General features: G+C 45.5%; 1 protein-coding gene across 6 annotated transcripts in view; it reads right to left on the bottom strand.

Moving 5' to 3' along the window:
- Positions 1 to 7,401, bottom strand: part of DDHD2 (DDHD domain containing 2) — a 38,813-nt gene extending 31,412 nt beyond the window's left edge. For 3 of the 6 annotated variants that reach the window (XM_030937449.1, XM_030937450.1, XM_030937448.1), the window contains exons 1-5: positions 7,042 to 7,308; positions 5,715 to 5,959; positions 4,023 to 4,213; positions 981 to 1,070; positions 83 to 203 (exon numbers count right to left, since the gene is read on the bottom strand). In XM_030937449.1, coding sequence (XP_030793309.1) covers positions 83 to 203; positions 981 to 1,070; positions 4,023 to 4,213; positions 5,715 to 5,959; positions 7,042 to 7,097 — 703 coding nt within the window. In that variant the 5' untranslated portion in view covers positions 7,098 to 7,308. Of the gene's footprint in view, positions 1 to 82; positions 204 to 980; positions 1,071 to 4,022; positions 4,214 to 5,714; positions 5,960 to 7,041 lie in introns of all 6 variants that reach the window. The other 3 variants (XM_010385291.2, XM_030937451.1, XM_030937452.1) reach the window with 3 other exon arrangements.
- Positions 7,402 to 21,219: the final 13,818 nt, after the last annotated feature.

Raw genomic sequence — 21,219 nt, 5'->3', positions numbered from 1 at the left:
TCTAAATCCACAGAAAAAGATCAAAATTTAAGAAGCAAGCAAATACATCATAAGGTAAGAAAAAATAAATGGTTAACATTACCACAATGAATGTCAACAGAGATGTTCTCAACTCCTCTCTTCACAGTTCTTGGTCGACCCTGCTCCGTGGGTGCTGAACCCCAATCATCAGACCCTGCAACTGGCTGGTAATGCACCATAAGCTTAAACAGAACAGATCAGAGAAATAAAAACATTTTGGCCGGGCGCGGTGGCTCAAGCCTGTAATCCCAGCACTTTGGGAGGCCGAGACAGGCGGATCATGAGGTCAGGAGATCGAGACCATCCTGGCTAACACTGTGAAACCCCATCTCTACTAAAAAGTACAAAAAACTAGCCGGGCGAGGTGGCGGGCGCCTGTAGTCCCAGCTACTCGGGAGGCTGAGGCAGGAGAATGGCGTGAACCCGGGAGGCGGAGCTTGCAGTGAGCTGAGATCCGGCCACTGCACTCCAGCCCCAGCGACAGAGTGAGACTCCGTCTCAAAAAAAAAAAAAAAAAAAAAAAAAAAAAATTCTACAACACAATCATCTCTATACAATGCAGTTTTAAGTGTAGAATGATGTCTTTCAAACCACGCAGTCAAATCTGAACTGGAGTTTTGATATACAACTTGTACAGCTTAAAATGAGAACCCTGAAAATATATTAGGCTAACGGATCTGTCAATAGTGCCCTTCTACATGGAAGACATGCTCACATATTATGTCAGTGATTTTCTTGTTCTACAGTGGCATAATTTTCCCTAAGAAAATTATTTTGTATAAGCTGAGTTGGGTAAATAACAGTAGTGGCTACAAGTTTTTCAGTTTCATAGTTGTGAATTCAATATAAAATGTGACAAAGGTTATCCTACATAGAATGCTTAGCAAAAGAAACCAATTGAGCTCTCCCTAATAGTGCAATTAACTTTTTATCCCAACAAGAGAAATGCTTTGTTTTACCTTTGGATTGTGTAAAATAATAATTTCTCTGTTGGGAGATTCCAGTTTCTTTTTCCATTCATCCAAAGTTACAGCAAGCATGTAAGTTTCCTTAAAAGAAAACACATTTCATTAGAGTTCTCTAGTAGCTTTCCTATTAAAACTGAACTTATTCACAATAATACTACTGTATTAATGAGTTTCAATAAGAATATCCTACTCCAATTTATCAAATTTATTTTTAAATCCTTTTTTGTTGTTGTTGTTGTTTTGTTTTGTTTGAGACAGAGTCTTACTCTGTTGCCCAGGCTGGAGTGCAGTGGCGCAATCTCAGCTCACTGCAACCTCTGCCTCCTGGGTTCAAGCGATTCTCCTGCCTCAGCCTCCCAAGTAGCTGGGATTACAGGCACCCGCCACCTCACCCAGCTAACTTTTGTATTTTTAGTAGATATGGGATTTGGCCATAATGGCTAGGCTGGTCTCAAACTCCTGACCTCAGGTGATCCACCCACCTTGGCCTCCCAAAGTGCTGGGATTACAAGCATGAGCCACAGCACCCAGCCTATTTTTAAATTATTTTGAAATTACAACAGATAGTAGCACCAGGACAAAGGCAGAAAAACACACACACACACACCCACACTCCTAATTCCATCATCTACACTAGATAATTACTGTTCACATTTTAGTATATTTGTTAATATTAATGTTCTAGACCAGGCGTGGTGGCTCATGCCTGTAATCCCAACACTTTGGGAGGCCAAGGCAGGAGGATCACCTGAGGTCTAGTATTCAAGACCAGCCTGGCCAACATGGCAAAACCCCATTTTTACTAAAAATACAAAAATTAGCCAGTGTGAGTCAGGCACGGTGGCTCACACCTGTAATCCCAGCACTTTGGGAGGCCAAGGTGCATGGATCACCTGAGGTCGGGAGTTCGAAACCAGCCTGACCAACATGGAGAAATCCTGTCTCTACTAAAAATACAAAATTAGCCGGGCATTGTGGTGCATGCCTGTAACCCCAGCTACTCAGGAGGCTGAGGCAGGAGAATCACTTGAACACAGGAGGCGGAGGTTGTGGTGAGCTGAGATTGCGCCACTGCACTCCAGCCTGGGCCACAAGAGTGGAACTCCCTCTCAAAAAAAAAAAAAATTAGCCACCAGTGTGGTGGGGCGCGCCTGTAACCCCAGCTACTTAGGAGGGTGAGGCAGGAAAAGTGCTTGAACCCAGGAGGCAGAAGTTGCAGTGAGCCGAGATCGTGCCACTGGACTCCAGCCTGGGCAACAGAGTGAGACTGTCTCAAAAACGAAAACAAACAAACAAAACAAGAAAAAGGCCAGGCGCGGTGGCTCACGCCTGTAATCCCAGCACTTTGGGAGGCTGAGGCAGGCGGATCACGAGGTCAGGAGGTCGAGACCATCCTGGCTAACACAGTGAAACCCCGTCTCTACTAAAAATACAAAAAATTAGCCAGGCGTGGTGGTGGGAGCCTGTAGTCCCAGCTACTCAGGAGGCTGAGACAAGAGAATCGCTTGAACCTGGGAGGCGGAGGTTGCAGTAAGCCAAGATTGCGCCATCGCACTCCAGCCTGGGCGACAGTGAGACTCCGTCTCAAAAAAAAAAAAAAAACAAATACTAATGCTCTACTCCAATTTAAAGAAAAATTTCAGTTTTCAGAGCAAGAAAAATAAAAGCTATCCTGTGACCATAGCATAATAGACTTTGCGTGCGTGTGTGTGTGTGTGTGTGTGTGTGTGTGTGTGTTTTGTAGTGATGGGGTCTCAATTTGTTGCCCAGGCTGTTCTCAAATTCCTGGGCTCAAGTCATCCTCCTGCCTTGGCCTCACAAAGTGCTGGGATTACAGGCAAGAGCCACAGTGCACACCAGTTTTTTTTGTTTTTTTTTTTTTGAGATGGAGTTTTTCTCTTGTTGCCCAGGCTGTAGTACAATGGTGCGATCTCAGCTCACCACAACCTTCCCCTCCCGGGTTCAAGTGATTCTCTTGCCTCAGCCTCCTGAGTAGCTGGGATTACAGGCATGCACCACCATGCCCAACTAATTTTGTATTTATAGTAGAGACTAGGTTTCTCCATGTTGGTCAGGCTGGTCTCAAACTCCCAAACTCAGGTGATCCGCCTGCCTCAGCCTCCCAAACTGCTGGGATTACAGGCGTGAGCCACCAGGCCTGGAGTACTGTTTTCTTTTTTTACACCTTAAAACAACACAGCCATTTCTATTGTATTCTAAAATCTGAAAAAGGCCAGGCACGATAGCTCACACCTGTAATCGCAGCACTTTGGGAGGCCGAGGCCAGCAGATCATTTGAGGTCAGGAGTTTGAGACCAGCCTAGCCAACATGGTGAAACCCCATCTTTTTTTTTTTTTTTTTTTTTTGAGACGGAGTCTCGCTCTGTCGCCCAGGCTGGAGTGCAGTGGCCGGATCTCAGCTCACTGCAAGCTCCGCCTCCCGGGTTCATGCCATTCTCCTGCCTCAGCCTCCCGAGTAGCTGGGACTACAGGCGCCCGCCACCTCGCCCATCTAGTTTTTTTTGTATTTTTTAGTAGAGACGGGGTTTCACGGTATTAGCCAGGATGGTCTCGATCTCCTGACCTCGTGATCCACCCGTCTCGGCCTCCCAAAGTGCTGGGATTACAGGCTTGAGCCACCGTGCCCGGCCAAAACGCCATCTTTAATAAAAATACAAAAAAAACTAGCCAGGCATGGTGGCGGCCACCTGTAATCCCAGCTACTTGGGAGGCTGAGGCAGGAGAATCACTTGAACCCGGGAGGTGGAGGTTGCAGTGAGCCAAGATCGCACCATTGCACTTCAGCCTGGGCAACAGAGCGAGACTCCATCTCAAAAAAAAAAAAAAAAAAATCTGAAAATAAGACTACTTCATCCTGAAACTGGCTTGCAAATAGAAATGCTTTATCATATTTTATAATGTGATACAGACAGAACCAAACTTTCTGGAAATTTCACAAAATAAATTACAAAAGAAAGATTATTAAATAAGAGAAGGAAAGAATAAGTAAAAAAAAAAGAGTCAAAAGAATACCTCTAAAACTTGGCTGAAGCTCTCCGAGTAGGGAACATACTTATTGTCTTTGTCTCCCTTGTAAAACCATGTACATCGTCTCACTTCCGATGCTAGTTCATCCCAGTATACAGCATATCGCATCCTTTCCCCCAAATGAACATCATATCTGCCCCCATCAGTAGGAACAACTCTCCCATTACAATCTTTTCCTTTCAAGGATTGAAAAGGGGAAAAGAAGTACATATTTCAAAATAAATCTCCCAACATACAATTCTGAGTTATACTCTAATGTTATGAAACACATGAATGAACAGTTCCTACTTGGCTAAACACCAAACAAAATGGAATTTAATTCATATCTTTTTCACTACCTACTTTACAAACCGTCAAAACCATTCCTGATTTTAATGAAACATGAAAAAAATATTACCCAAACAGTTTTGTTCTTTTTCTGAGGAAAGACAGCAGTGCCCCTTAAAAAAAAAGTATATAATGTGATTTTTCTGAATTTGCTTGGGAACCATAAGGTAAATTAATAACCATCATGATGATTCAGTATAAATAGAATCATTCTCGTTTTATAAAAGAAGAAAAGTCAAGTGATAAGTTAGAGAGTTCATTCTTCTGCACTGTGACAATCCACTCTATACATACTTTTTTCTCTTTTTTTGAGACAAGTCTCACTCTGTCACCCAGGGTGGAGTCCAGTAGCACAATCTTGGCTCACTGCAACCTCCGCCTCCCGGGTTTGAGCAATTCTCCTGCCTCAGCCTCCCAGGTAGCTGAGACTACAGGCACAGAGCACCCATCTGGCTAATTTTTGTATTTTTAGTAGAGAAAGGGTTTCACCATGCTGGCCATGCTAATCTCGAACTCCTGACCTCAGGTGATCTGCCCATCTTGGCCTCGCAAAGTGCTGGGATTACAGGTATGAGCCACTGCACCCAGCCTTACACATTCTTTATAAAACAAAACATAAGCTAGAACATTAAAGATATTACTGGGGGGCTGGGCACAGGGTGTAACATGCCTGTAATCCCAGCACTTTGGGAGGCCAGGGAGAAAGATTGCTTGAACCTTGGAGTTCAAGACCAGCCTAGACAATATAATTAGGTCCCCAACTCTATGGAAAAAAAAAAATTATTGGGTAACTATGCAGAAATAATAATAGATACTGTTTTCAAAATACAGACCAAATTCTGGAATATTATTGATTGGCTAGGTATTAGTGCAGAAGTTCTATATAAAATGCTGTAAGAGTCGGCCGGGCGTGGTGGCTCAAGCCTGTAATCCCAGCACTTTGGGAGGCCGAGACGGGCGGATCACGAGGTCAGGAGATCAAGACCATCCTGGCTAACATGGTGAAACCCCGTCTCTACTAAAAATACAAAAAAAAAACCTAGCCGGGCGACCTGGCGGGCGCCTGTAGTCCCAGCTACTCGGGAGGCTGAGGCAGGAGAATGGCGTGAACCCGGGAGGCGGAGCTTGCAGTGAGCTGAGATCCGGCCACTGCACTCCAGCCTGGGCGACAGAGCGAGACTCCGTCTCAAAAAAAAAAAAAAAAAAAAAAAAAAAAAAAAATGCTGTAAGAAATTATTTAACTGGAAAAATCTAAAATTTAGTTTTCATAGCACTCACTATAAGAACCATTATACTATAGTTTGAGGAGGGGAAAGTCTTTGTCTATTCCAAGTCATAATTTTCACCTACCAGAGCTATATGCCTCCTCCAGCTGCTGTGAATCCTCAGAGTTGAAAGGAATCCATGTCTCCTTAGAATCTATTATCTTACAATAAAACCAATGGGGAGAAACTGGTTCATACAAGCTGCCAGCATCCATGTCTATTAGCTCAAAGGAACTACATGAGTTTGGTGATGGGGATGGATCTGACTGGGACAACTGCTCCTGTTGTGACTGCACTGATGACATTTCGCTCTCTAAAGACAAAAGAAAACTATCAGGAAAATGATTTTAACTGTGTAACTGTTCGCACACATACACAAGCACAAAACTAATCATTTTACAGAGCCATTTCTGCAACAACAACATCTACATAATTTAAAAGAAAAATAACATAAATTAGCAGCTGGATGGGTGGAAGCTTTAAATAAAATGCTTCTATTAGATCAACCATTGCGCGGAGTTCCCAATTCTCTCGGAAAACTGGGTAATTTTACTCAGTCCATGAGTTATAAAACAAACCCAGAATTACAGGACCACATGCTCGAAACTTGATTGCAACAAAAACATTTTACCCTAATTTCCAATCTAAATGTAGTTAAAGGCAGAAAATTTACTCCAAGTCAGCTGGGTCATGCCCTGTCCTAGTAACGCCAAGGTTTTGGGCTCCAGGCGCCTACCATTACACAACTAATGGAATCTTAAAATACAAAAAAATAAAACTACTCGCTAAGGAACCAATCATTTTTGATGGATCCTTGAAGTGGATTAATGGGCAGTGGCACAAATTCGGAAAAGAAACCTCGCCCGGGGCCACGGTGCGCACGCGCACGCCCACTCGCACAGCCAGAATCTCAGATGAAAGGTAACGAGCGACCTCAAAAGCCTCCTCCCGCAGAGGCTGCTCTGACCAGCTGTTTCTACCTCTCCAACACTCCTTCCATTCGGCAATGACCAGCGCTGCAGGCACCAGAAGGACACTTCTAAGTTGCCCCGTAGGGCAGGGGGCAGGAGGACATCTCACGCGGGCCCGGTGGGATGGCAGACGCCGGCTTTCGGCTCCATTGTCCTTTTCCCCGCACAGACTTTCCTCAGCCACCTTGGCGCGCCCCTAGACCCCACGACCCTAGGCCCTGGCGCCCCGCTCCGGGCCCTCGGAGCTCGGGCTCAGGTCGCCCGCCCGCAGTCCCGCGACAGCAGCAGGACAGCCAGTGCAGACCACAGGGTAAACAGGGTTCACAGGGTGCCCAGGGTTCCCCCAGGCTAAGGGCTTCCGCATCCCGGCCCCGCAGCGCTGCACCGCCCACCGGCACCCAGCCTGGCCTCCCTCGGTACAGCCGCCCGACGCGGACTCACCTGGCGGCCCAGCCACTCCTCAGGCTCTCCTGCCCTCCCTGAGGGGTACACGGCATGGCCCGGCCGCGGCCTTTACCCCAGTCCGGGCGGGGCGCAGCGGAGCAGGGCGGAACCTGCGGCCCAGCCGGGCTCGCGCCGAACACCAGGCGCCACGGCGCTCCCAGTGGGCGAGTAGCGGGCCCGGATGCCGGGCTAAAGGGTGAGGGGGCAGGGAGCGCGGCGCGCGACCGCGGGTGGGGCGCGCAGGGCTGCAGGGCACGGGTGGCAAGTGTCGCGAGAGGTGGAAGGATTCGCGCGAGACGTGGCTTCTCCTGCGGGCAGGGAGGTGCGGCGGGCGGCGGGCGGCGGGCGGCGGGCGGCGGGCGGCGGGCGGCGGGCGGCGGGCGGCGGGCGGCGGGGCGGCGGGGCGGCTGAGGTCCAACTGCCAGGAAGAGTTTCGAGTGTCCGTGGTGGAAGGGGCTTCGAAACGGCCCCTCACGTATGGGGCGGGAAAGTTGGCCTGATCCTCGTGATACGCTGCAGACCCTACTAGTGCGTCAGGGTCGTGTAGGGGACCACCGGACACAGGGACAGCGCGGCCCCGGGATCAGCGGAGTAGGGCGGAGGGCGCAGCTGCCCCGCTCCTTGCCTCTGTTTCTGGGTACTGAGAACGGGTGTCACTGGCGTTTGCCAGGAAAAAAGGCTTTGGCCCCTCCTCCGTGCATTTATTATGATTTAGAGGTTACCAAAAAGGTCTCCCTAAAAAATGTGGTGTCGGCGCCTGGGTCAGAGCTACTCAGGAGGCTGAGGCTGGAGGATCGCCGGAGCCCACTGGTGCGGGTTGCATGAGCCCAGATGGCGCCACTGCACTCCAGCCTGGGTAACACTGCGACAGTAGTCTCTAAACAAACAGGAAAAATATGTGTGTATATATATGTGTGTGTGTGTGTGTGTATGTATATATGTGTGTATATATATATGTGTGTGTATATATATATGTATGTATATTTAGAGGCAACCTTAACAGGATTTAAAAGATGCCAGGGAGGTTGGAGATGAGATACTGCTGTCCAAACAGGCAGACATAACTGAGGTGAAAAGTTGAAAGGGGCTGGCCTCAGTGGCTCACGCCTGTAATCCCAACACTTTGGGAGGCCAGGAGTTAAAGACCAGCCTGGCCAACATGGTGAAATGCCATCTCTACTAAAAATATAAAAATTAGCAGGGGGTGGTGGCTCACGCCTGTAATTCCAGCTGCTTGGGAGGCTGAGGTGGGAGGATCACTTGAACCCGGGAGGCAGAGGTTGCAGTGAGCCAAGATCACAGCCACTGCACTCCAGCCTGGGCAACAGAGGGAGACTCCATCTCAAAAAAGAAAAAAAGAGAGAAATTGCCCTCAGTCATGAAGTCGAGTACAGGCCCTACCCGACTCTCCTTAGTATTTCATTTTGATACCTTTTGGTATTTGAAAAAAAAAAAAATTCCTATTTTCTTTTTTTTTTTTTTTTTTTTTTTTTTTTTTTTTTCTGAGGCGGAGTCTCGCTCTGTCACCCAGCCTGGAGTGCAGTGGCCAGATCTCAGCTCACTGCAAGCTCCGCCTCCCGGGTTTACGCCATTCTCCTGCCTCAGCCTCCCGAGTAGCTGGGACTACAGGCGCTCGCCACCTCGCCCCGCTAGTTTTTTGTATTTTTTTTAGTAGAGACGGGGTTTCAGCGGGTTAGCCAGGATGGTCTTGATCTCCTGACCTTGTGATCCGCCCGTCTCGGCCTCCCAAAGTGCTGGGATTACAGGCTTGAGCCACCGCGCCCGGCCAAATTTTCCTATTTTCTAACTAGATTATAGGACAAGGATTTCGGGAAAGTTTTTTTTCAGTGGTTTTTGTTTTTTTTTTTTTTTTTTTTTTTTTTTGAGACGCAGTCTCACTATGTCGCCCGGATGGAGTGCAGTGGCGCAATCTCGGCTCACTCTCGGCTCGCCGCAACCTCCGCCTCCCGGGTTCAAGCGATTCTCCTGCCTCAGCCTCCCTAGTAGCTGGGATTATAGGCATGCGCCACCACGCCTAGCTAATTTTTGTATTTTTGGTAGCGATGGGGTTTCACCCTGTTGACCAGGATGGTCTCGATCTCTTGACGTCGTGATCCGCCCGCCTCGGCCTCCCAAAGTGCTGAGATTACAGGCATGAACCACCTTGCACGGCCTATTTCAAATGCTTTGTTCTTTCTTCAGAAACAGAAAAAGAAAACAAATTTTTATAACACATTTTTTTTCTTTACAAATTAACAGCCACACACAAATATCCCCAACACCTTCCCTTCAAATTTATTACACTTAGAATAGCTTCTGCAAGCCCAGGTAGGGTGGCTTACGCCTGTAATCTCAGGACTTTGGGAAGCCCAGGCAGTACGATTTAGCAAGGGGTGGAGCTAAAATCACGAACCCGCACAGTGTGACTTCAGAGCCTGCACCTAAGTAACTTGCCTAAAATCAGTCAGGTAAGCCTGTAATCCCAGCACTTTGGGAGGCCGAGACGGGCGGATCACAAGGTCAGGAGATCGAGACCATCCTGGCTAACATGGTGAAATCCCGTCTCTACTAAAAATACAAAAAAAAAAATTAGCCGGGTGTGGTGGCGGGCGCCTGTAGTCTCAGCTACTCGGGAGGCTGAGGCAGGAGAATGGCGTGAACCCGGGAGGCGGAGCTTGCAGTGAGCCGAGATCCGGCCACTGCACTCCAGCCTGGGCGACAGAGCGAGACTCCGTCTCAAAAAAAAAAAAAAAAAAAAAATCAGGTAAGTGACAAAACTGGAACTTTAATTTAGGTTCTCTATCTTCAAATCCTGTTGTAGCCTCTATACCAGCTGTTCTTAAATTTAGAGGGCTGTCTCAAAAAAAAAGTGGATTGCAATGTGTAGTTTGAAAATATATCAGTAAACTCTTCATATTCTGATACTATTAAAATCCATTGATCTGTCTTGCACTTTATTTTTGTTATTTTGAGTAAAGTGAAAGCAAGTTTATTAAGAAAGTAAAGGAGTAAAAGAATGGCCACTCCATAGGCAGAACAGCCTATCCTGCACTTTGAATGGATCGTTTACCCATGTGTGACTTAAGCCATCATGTATTGGTCATTTGGGAAAATATCAGTTCACTGAGCTATGCAGATCTTCCAAATGTTAATATATTTTATTATACATTTTTTTAAAAAATTACTGATCTCATCAGAAAAGTTTTTTATATTGGGAAGCTGTCAAGCTCAGAGTAGCAGGTACAAGTTTTCCAATATTCTGCTTTTTTCTTGACAGGTCAAATTTTATCATTGGCAACAAATTATAAATTGTCTTCCTTGAAGTGGCAAGTCTCCTTTGTTTTCAAGTAAAGTTCTGCTAAATACTTACATACAAATAGCCATAGTTTGTCCCTTGTATTTTCAAATAAAAATGATGTTGCGTGAAAAAAGAGCATCTAGTTCAGCTTCCAATTCAAATTGTCACTCAAGTTCTTTTTCTTCAAGACACCACCATCTTACTTTGGGTATGCAACAAAATGGTTGTATGGGCCACAGTGGCTCGTGCCTGTAATCAAGCACTTTGGGAGGCTGAGGCTGGCAGATTGTATGAGTCCAGAAGTTTGAGACCATCCTGAGCAACATGACGAAACCCATCTCTTAAAAAAAAAAAAAAATTAGCTGAGCACAGACCTGCAGTCCCAACTACTCACAAGGCTGACATGAGAGAATGGCTTGAGCCCAGGAGGGGGAGGTTGCAGTGAGCCATAATCACGTCACTGCACTCCAGGCTGGGCAACAGAGCCAGACCCTGTCTCAAAAACAACAGGTTTTATTCATAATTTTGTCATATAGAATGTGAAAAAGATGAGAACTAATGAGTTAAGAGTTAACAAAAGTAATCATTTTTACTGATTCATGAAGGGTATTTTTTTTTTTTTTTTTTTTTTTTTTTTGAGATGGAGTCTCGCTCTGTCGCCCAGGCTGGAGTGCAGTGGCCGGATCTCAGCTCACTGCAAGCTGCGCCTCCCGGGTTTATGCCATTCTCCTGGCTCAGCCTCCCGAGTAGCTGGGACTACAGGTGCCCACCAACTCGCCCGGCTAGGTTTTTGTATTTTTTAGTAGAGACGGGGTTTCACCGTATTAGCCAGGATGGTCTCGATCTCCTGACCTCGTGATCTGATCCGCCCATCTCGGCCTCCCAAAGTGCTGGGATTATAGGCTTGAGCCACCACATCCGGCAATGAAGGGTATTCTTAAGCGAAACTGGCACTATTATTATTAATGCATGGCAGTCAAGAATACAATGACTGACAGTGAAATTTATTTCTACTGCGTTAATTTATGCTACAGTGTCCACACTCTTAGCATTGCTTTTGCATCAATAGTACAAATGTCAACCCAGCAAAAAAGGGCAAATCATATCTTAGTATCACTATGAAAATAGTTTCAGGGCACGCGCAGTGGCTCACACCTGTAATCCTAGCACTCTGGTAGGCCGAGGCAGGCAGATACTTGAGGACAGGAGTTTGAGACCAGCCTGGCCAACATGGTGAAACCCCATCTCTACTAAAAATACAAAAATCAGCTGCGCATGGTGGGGGACACCTATAATCCCAGCAACTCGGGAGGCTGTGGCAGGAGAGTTGCTTGGAGGCAGAGGTTGCAGTGAGCCAAAATTGTGCCACTCCAGCCTGGGCAACAGAGCAAGACTCCATCTAAAAAAAACATACTTTCCACTTTGGTAGACCGAGGCAGGTGGATCATGAGGTCAGGAGATCGAGACCATCCTGGCCAACATGGTGAAACCCTGTCTCTACTAAAAATATAAAAATTAGCCAGGCAGGCTGGGCGCGGTGGCTCAAGCCTGTAATCCCAGCACTTTGGGAGGCCGAGACGGGCGGATCACGAGGTCAGGAGATCGAGACCATCCTGGCTAACACGGTGAAACCCCGTCTCTACTAAAAAATACAAAAAACTAGCTGGGTGAGGTGGCGGGCGCCTGTAGTCCCAGCTACTCGGGAGGCTGAGGCAGGAGAATGGCGGGAACCCGGGAGGCGGAGCTTGCAGTGAGCTGAGATCCGGCCACTGCACTCTAGCCTGGGCGACAGAGCGAGACTCCGTCTCAAAAAAAAAAAAAAAAAATTAGCCAGGCATGGTGGCACGTGTCTGTAATCCCAGTTACTTAGGAGGCTGAGGCAGGAGAATCACTTGAACCTGGGAGTTGGAGATTGCAGTGAGCCAAGATCGCCACTGCACTCCAGCCTGGCGACAGAACGAGACTCTGTCTCAAAAAAAAAAAATACTTTTGGCCATGCGCGGTCGCTCACGCCTGTAATCCCAGCACTTTGGAAGGCACGGATCACCTGAGGTCGGGAGTTCGAGACCAGCCTGAACAACATGGAGAAACCCTGTCTCTACTAAAAAAACAAAATTAGCCGGGCGTGGTCGCACATGCCTGTAATCCCAGCTACTAGGGAGGCTCAGGCAGGAGAATTGCTTGAACCCGGGAGGCAGAGGTTGCAGTGAGCCAAGATCGCACCATTGCACTCCAGCCTGGGCAACAGGAGCAAAACTCCGCCTCAAAAAAAAAAAAAAAAAAAAATTGTTTCAAACTTGTTACACCTGCAAGAGTCTCTAAGACTCCCAGCATCCATAGACCACCCTTTGAGAACTGCCCTGGAGCTTGGAATACAAAAGTAACAACACAATACCTACCCCTGAAGGAGTTCAGTCTTAATAGTAGAGACAAACCATTAAACAAATAACTATCTTCAGTGCTATAACAGAGGCAGGTACTAGATAAATTAGTAGTTACAAAAAAGGGAGTAATCACATATCCTGACATAACAAATTCTCATTCGTGGTAGAATCCAAAAATCAGCATTTTTTTTTTTTTTTTTTTTGAGGTAGGATCTTGTTCTGTTGCCCAGGCTGGAACTCAGTGGTACAATCATAGACTGAATTCCTAGGCTCAAAGCGATCCTGGGTTCAAGTGATCCTCCCACCTCAGCCCTCTAAGTAGCTAGGACTACAGGCATGTGCCACCATACCTGGTTAATTTTTTTTTTATTTTTTGAGATGGTGTCTCGCTCTGTCGCCCAGGCTGGAGTGCAGTTGGTACAATCTCGGCTCACTGCAACCTCTGCCTCCCGGGTTCAAGCGATTCTCCTACCAACCTCAAAATAGTTGGGACTACAGGTGTCCACCACCACGCCTGGATAATTTTTGTATTTTTAGTAGAGATGGGGTTTCACTGTGTTGGCCAGGCTGGTCTCGAACTCCTGACCTCATGATCCACCCGCCTCAGCCTCCCAAAGTGCTGGGATTACAGGCATGATCCACCACACCCGGCCGTACCTGGTTAATCTTAAAATTTTTCTTGGCCGGGCGCGGTGGCTCAAGCCTGTAATCCCAGCACTTTGGGAGGCCGAGACGGGCGGATCACGAGGTCAGGAGATCGAGACCATCCTGGCTAACACGGTGAAACCCCGTCTCTACTAAAAAAAAAAAAAACTAGCCGGGCGTGGTGGCAGGCGCCTGTAGTCCCAGCTACTCGGAGGCTGAGGCAGGAGAATGGCGTAAACGCGGAAGGCAGAGCTTGCAGTGAGCTGAGATCCGGCCCCTGCACTTCAGCCTGGGCGATAAAGCGAGACTCTGTCTCAAAAAAAAAAAAAAAAAATTTTTTTCCTTAAGAGACAGGGTCTCACCACATTGCCCAGTCTGGTCTTGAACTCTACGCTCAAGTGATCCTCACACTGTGGCCTCCTAAAGTGCTGGGATTATAGGCGTGAGCCACTGTGCCCAGCAGGAATCTGCATTTTAAATAGTTATCACACATGATCTGGATGCAAGTATTTGGGATCCACATAGTATAAGTTTTAGGTTCCCCAAATATCTGTGTTCATAGGTAGTTTCAGGCAAATAGAATATCTTACTGTGCCCCTTAAAAATAAAAACCCACGGCCGGGCTTGGTGGCTCACTCTTGTAAAAACTTTGGGAGGTGGAGGTGGGTGGATCGATCACGAGGTCAGGAGATCGAAACCATCCTGGCTAACACAGTGAAACCCTGTTTCTAATAAATATACAAAAAATTAGCTGCACGGGCTCTTAAGCAACATGGAAGAATGGTTGATGGAAAATAAACATCAGTTTCTAAAAAAAAAAAAAAAAAAAAAAAAAAAAAAAATATATTAGCTAGGCGTGGTGGTGGGCTCCTGTAGTCCCAGCTACTTGAGAGGCTGAGGCAGGAGAATGGTATGAACCTGGGAGGCTGAGCTTGCAGTGAGCCGAGATCACGCCACTGCACTCCAGCCTGGGCGACAGAGCGAGACTCTGTCTTAAAAATAATAATAAATAATAAAAACACACTTAATGTTACTGGCTGTTGTCTGTGGTTTTGTATCAGCCTTTTACCAGACAAGCCTTAACAGGTAAAATGTAAAACAATCTCTACTTTTTCCCTTTCAATGTTCTAGTGGAAGAGGCAGCAAACTTTTTTTCTGTAAAGGGCCAGATAAATTCTTAAGGTTTTGTAGGCCATAAGGCTCTGTCACAACTAATCACTTCACCTGTTGCAGCACTAAAGCAACCAGAGAGGAGATGTAAACTGATGCATATGGCTGTGTCCCAGTAAAGCGCAGGCAGGGGTTTAATTTGATCTCAAGTAGTAGCTTGCCGACCCCATGCTCCTAGTGCAGAAGATAATGCTAATGGCCAGTAAGTTGTCTGAAGAGCAAAACCAAGAGTGTAGGGGTCATAAACAACTGAATCTTATATCTAAAGCTGGAATCATTGTTTTTAGAGGCAGAAGTCCTCAATCCGAGATTGACACCTAGGCATCCAGAGTGAAGAAAACTTCACAGTTGTCTTTGATGCTGACTATAAAATAACAAGACCAGGGCTTTGGGCTCTGACAGTGATTTTCAAACTTTCATTGCTCACTGCAGCTTCGACCTCCCAGGCTCAGATGATCCTCCCACCTCAGCCTTCCAAGTAGCTGAGACCACAGGTGTGCACCACCACATCCAGAGAATTTTTTTATTATTTGTAGAGACACGGTCTTACTCTGTTGCCCAGACGGTCTCAAACTCCTGGGCTCAAACGATCCTCCCACTTTGGCCTCCCAAAGTGCTGGGATTACAGGCATGAGCCACCACGCCCAGCTCTAAGGAGGTTCTTAAAATGTAGATGTTCAGATCCAACATGATCTGAAACATAGATTCAGAAACACAGATTAAATCGTAGATTTTCAGAATCCAACAATATTCTGATTTGACTAGAACATTTAATCAGAGGGGTCCATATTGTGATAGTTAATTTTAGGTACCAGCTTGACTAGATTAAGGAATACCTAGAGAAATGGTAAAATATTACTTCTGGGTGTGTCTGTGATGTGTCTTTGAGGGTGTTTCCAGAAGAGATTGGCATGTGAGGTGGTGAACAGACCTCTCTGAAGGCACAGAAGATGTGAAGATAAATTTGTGTCCCATGTGAATGCTCACCAAAGAGTGACCTCAGCAGAAGAGAACTTTAATAACCAAGTAGAAAGGATGACCTATTCTGTGTATACTAGTCAGCCTCTGGCCCCTGCCACCCCTGTCATTGCCCAGCCACCCCTGTCATTGCTCATGAAGAAACTGGCCATGGTAGCAGGCATAAATGTTTTGCATGGCTTAGCAACATGGACTCCCACTTACCAAGGCTGACCTGGCTATGGCTACCTCTGAGTGCTCAATCTGACAGCAACAGAGACCAGCACTGAGCCCCTGATTATGGCACCATTACCTGGAGTGATCAGACAGCCACCTGGTGGCAGGCTGATTACCCTGGAAGGCTTCCATCAGGGAAGGGGCAATGTTTTGCTCTTACTGGAATAGACACTGGATAGGATTTGCATTCCCTGCCCATAATGCTTCTGCCAAAACCATCATCCCTAGATTTACAGAATGCCTTATCCACTGTCATAGTATTCCATACAGCAGTGCTCTGACCCAGCAGTGCTCTGACTCAATTCACAGCCAAGAAAGTGTGAAAATGGGCTCATGCTCATGGAATTCACTGGTCTTAACATGTTCCCCACCATCCTGAAGCAGCTGTCTTGACAGAGTGGTGAAACGGCCTTTTGAAATCACAGTTACAGCACCAGCTAGGTGGTAATACTTGGTAGGACTGGGACAACCTATAGGTGCTCTGAATCGGCATCCAGTATATGGAACTGTTTCTCCCATAGCCAGGATTCATACATCCAAGAATCAAGGGGCGGAAATGGGAGTGGCACCACTCACCATTATCCCTAGTGACCCACTAGCAAAATTTTTGCTGCCTATTCCCAAGACTTTATGCTCTGCTGGCCTAAAGGTCTTAGTTCCGCAGGGAGGAATGCTGCCACCAGGAGCCACGATTCCACTGACCTGGAAATTCAGACCGACACCCAGCTACTTTGGGCTCCTCATGTATCTGAGTCAAAATGCAAGAAGGGAATTATGTTGCTGGGGTGACTGATCCAGACTACCAAGGGGAAATTGGCCTATTACTCCCTAGTGGAAGTAAGGAAGAGTAAGTGTGGAATACGGGAGATGCCTTAGGGCATCTCTCAGTATTACCATGCTCCGAGATTAAGGTCTGTAGGAAACTACAACACCCCAATCTAGGCAGGACTACAAATGGCCCAGACTCTTCAGGAATGAAGGTTTGGGTCACCCTGCCAGGTAAAGAACCACAACAACCAGCTAAGGTGCTTGCTGAAGGCAAAGGGAATACAGAATAAGGGTTTTAGCTGGTACTTATAACTAACTTATTCTACAAATGGGCAGTAGTAGTTATAAATACCAACTAAAACCATGTTATAGAAACAAAGACTGTTTCATTAAGAAACAGTCACATACAGGCTAGGTGCGGTGGCTCATGCCTGTAATCCCAACGCTTTGGGAGGCCAAGCTGAGCGGATCACTTGAGGCCAGGAATTTGAGACCAGCCCAGCCAACATGGTGAAACCCTGTCTCTACAAAAAAAATTAAAAAATAACAATAATAACAAAAATTAGCCAGGTGTGGTGGCACATACCTGTAATCCCAGCTACTCGGGAGGCTGAGGCAAGAGGATCGCTGGAACCTGGGAGGTGGAGGTTGTAGTGAGCCAAGACCATGCCACTGCACTCCAGCCTGGGCGACAGAGTGAGACCCTGTGTACTAGCCTGTTCTCACACTGCTAGTAAAGACATACCCGAGATGGTAATTTATAAAGGAAAGCAGTTTAGTTGACTCACAGTTCAGCATAGCGGTGGAGGCCTCAGAAAACTTCCCATCGTGGCAGAAGGGGAAGCAAATACATCCTTCTTCACATGTCATCAGCAAGAGGTGCCAAGCAAAAGGAGTAAAAGCCCCTTACAAAACCATCAGATCTCATGAGAACTCACTATCACGAGAACAGCAGCATGGGGGTAACTGCCCCCATGATTCAATTACCTCCCACTGGGTCCCTCTCATGACACATGAGGATTATGGGAACTACAATTGAAGATGAGATTTGGGTGAGTACACAGCCAAACCGTATCACTCTGTATCAAAAAAAAGTCACGTGTATATTTATTTATACACACACACACACACACACACACACATACTTTTTTTTGAGACAGGAGCTCCCTGTCACCCAGGCTGCAGTGTAGTGGCATGATCACAGCTCACTGCAGCCTTGACCTCCCAGGCTCAAGTGATCTTCCCACCTCGGACTCCCAAAGTGCTGGGAGTACAGGCGTGAGCCACTGTACCCAGCCATATGCATATATTGAGCAATATCTGTTTTCATTCCTTATTTCTTTATAATACAACATAAGACATATTGACTTTACATCAATATTTAAGTATTGTTAATTTTACATCATAGTATTTAAGTTATGGGATATCAGGAAAAGAGTAAACATCACCCAAGAACTTCACCTTCTCTTCTCGGGATGGGATTAATGCATTTCTGATTGTACATAGGATAGTTGTGTCATGGTAGGCAGAAATAATACCTTGCTATTATCTTTGAGATTAAATATTGTTTAAGGAGATGCATATGGGTGCCAAGTTGATAAGAGGTGGACTTGTGATGCTTAATTTTAGGTGTCAACTTGACTGGATTAAGGAATACCTATAGAAATGGTGAAGCATTACTTCTAGGTGTGTCCATGAGGGTGTTTCTGGAGGAGATTGGAATGCGAGTCTGTGGATTGAGTGGGGGAAGATCAATGTAGGAAGGCAACATCCAATCAGCTGGGGTCTCAGAACAAAGAAGACAGAGAAAAGGGTCAGGCGCGGTGACTCATGCCTGTAATCCCAGCACTTTGGGAGACGAGGTGGATGGATCACCAGGTCAGGAGTTCGAGACCAGCCTGACCAACATGATGAAACCCGGTCTCTACTAAAAATACAAAAATTAGCCGGGCGTCGTGGCATGTGCCTATAATCCTAGCTACTCAGGAAGCTGAGGAGAATCACTTGAACCCAGGAGGCAGAGGTTGCAGTGAGCTGAGATCAGTCACTGCACTCCAACCTGGGTGACAGAGCGAGACTCCATCAAAGAAAAGAAAAGGAAGGAAGGAAGGAAGGAGAGAGAAAAGAAAGAGAAAAGGGAATTTCTTTTCTCCCTCTCTGTCTCTCCTGGAGCTTGAGACAGTCTTCTAACCTTGGACATTAGAACTCCAGGACTTGCACCAGCAGCCTCACATGTTCTCAGATAGAATTATACCATTGGCTTCCCTGGTTCTGAGGCTTTCACACTTGGACAGAGCCATGTTACTGGCATCCCAGGGTCTCCAGCTTGCAGATGGCATGTCCTGGGACTTCTCAGCCTCCATAATAAATCCCCTGTCATCTATCTGTCTACACTGTTAGCCTGTCTCTCTGGAGAACTCTAAGAAAATTAATCTATATTTTAATCAAGAATATGCAGGCTACAGCTGTGAGGCAAGATGCTTTGAATCAAGAAACAAGAAGACTTGAGCTTTCAGCTGTACCACTTACTGACGAAGTAAGAATGTTAGAATTAGAAGAAACCAATTAGAGACATCCAGGGTGATGTTATCTTCCAGCCCAAACTCAATGGTTTTTAGAAGCTCAAAAACCAGTCATGAAAATGCATTTTATTACTTTACAGCCACAACTGAAAAGTTCCTGCCCTCAACGTGAATAATTTCTCTTAGATATTTCGCTTTGAGGAGTGATTTATATTTATGATTGCTCTTACTTAAATGAGGGCCAAATTTGTTTTGAGAGCAAGTAATAGCTTCAGTTTAAGCTGTGCAGCAAGGTGGCTCTCCTCTAGCCCTGGGAGGTTTCCAACAAGCCAAAGTTTCCTCTCAGCTAGGGTTGCCAGACTGAGCAAATGTAAATGTAGCAAATGGAAATATAAAATGTAAAATGTTTAGGAAAAAAAAGGAGAAAATCTCCAGCAACTAGGGGTAAGCAATGAGTTCTTAGAGACTTGACACCAAAAGCTCCATGCTTTAAAGGAAAAAATGATAAACTGGACATCATCAGAATTAAAAACTTTACTCTGTGAAAGACCCTCTTAAGAGGATGGAAAGACAAGCTACAGACTGGGATAAAATTTTTGCAAACTATGTATCTGATGAAGGTCTAGTATCTAGAAAACAAAGAACTCTCAAAACTCACTAATGAAAAGGCAAAAAAAAAAAAAAATTGAGCTAAATCTTGGTTTCTACTATCATTCTTCAATTAGAGGATGCAGGACTCGTTGGAGAAATAACTGATTCTTGGACTGGAACAGGAAAAATACAGGATGAACCTGGAGCATCTCATAGTAGCAGAAAGTTTAGAAGGGCTTAGAAAAAAAAAACACACACACAAAACAATGGGTGTGTGTCAGAAGGATAATGGAATCAATGGAAAGAGCTTCCAGTGGCCTAAGTGGAACAATTAGAGCAATAAAATGAATAAGGCAGCATTAGAGCATAACCCAAAGTATAAAATAAACATCCATGAGTCCATACTCAATAAATAAGAGATTAGGCCAATCTTCCTTGTAGGGAAATTCCAAATAATTTACATAGATATTCCACTCCCAAGAAGATGAAGAATAAGTTCCACACTCCTTAAGTGTACAGCTGTGTATACTGACTTTCTTCCAGAGTATAGTGTGAAAAATGGCCAAAAAAGAGTATAGTGAAGAAGTCTGACCAACACTACCTCAGCCAGGTGATGAAGGTTAATGTTAACAGTACAAGTCATGTTGATAGCATATGCCCTTGATACGATTGATGAGAAGGGTAAGTCGCCTCTGTGGTCTTCCTCCCTAAAACCCATAGCCCCCATCTAGTGATGAGAAAAACAGACAAATCCCAATAGAGAGCTGTCCTAAAAAGTACTTTGCCAGTACTTGTCAAAACTGTCAAGGTCATCAAAAACAAGGAAAGCCTAAGAAAGTGTCACAGCCAAGAGGCCCCTAATGAGACATGACCAAATGTAAGGTGGTATCCTGGATGGAATCTCAGAAGAGAAAAGGGATATTAGGTAAAAACTGAGAAAACTAAATAAAGTATGGCCTTTTGTTAGTAATAATCAGTATTGATCCATTATGACCGATGCACAACACTGAGTTAAGGTGTTAATAGGGGAAACTGGGTGAGGGGCATATGGGAATTCTCTGTAGTATCAAGTATCATCACAGTTTGTCTGTAAGACTAAACTATCCTAAAAGTAAAAGTTTATTAAAATAAACCTAATTAGAAAATAGGCAGAATACTTGCAATATATTTCACAGAAAAGAATATACAGATCACAAATTAGCACATGAAAAGATGTTCAACATCATTAACAATTAGAGAAATGCAAGTTAAACAACAATGACATATCAAAACACACCTATCATTATGGCCAAAATTAAAAATAGTGATAATACCAAATACTGGCAAGGATACAGAGAAACTCATACATTGCCTGTGAGAAAATAAAATGGTATAGCCATTCCAGAAAAATACTGCAGTTTCTTTAAAAATTATATGTGCAACTAAACTAAGACCCAGAATTGCACTCCTAGGCATTATTTCATTTCATAAGAAATAAAAACTCTTTTTTTTTTTTAGACGGAGTCTCGCTGTGTCGCCAGGCTGGAGGATCACTTGAGGCCAGGGATTCAGGATTAACCTGGGCAACATAGATCCTGTCTCTAAAAAAAAGTTGTGTGTGTGT

The sequence above is a fragment of the Rhinopithecus roxellana genome, chromosome 9, assembly GCF_007565055.1.
Source record: "Rhinopithecus roxellana isolate Shanxi Qingling chromosome 9, ASM756505v1, whole genome shotgun sequence".
Classification (NCBI taxonomy): Eukaryota; Metazoa; Chordata; class Mammalia; order Primates; family Cercopithecidae; genus Rhinopithecus; species Rhinopithecus roxellana.
This window is presented reverse-complemented; position numbering and strand designations above follow the sequence as displayed.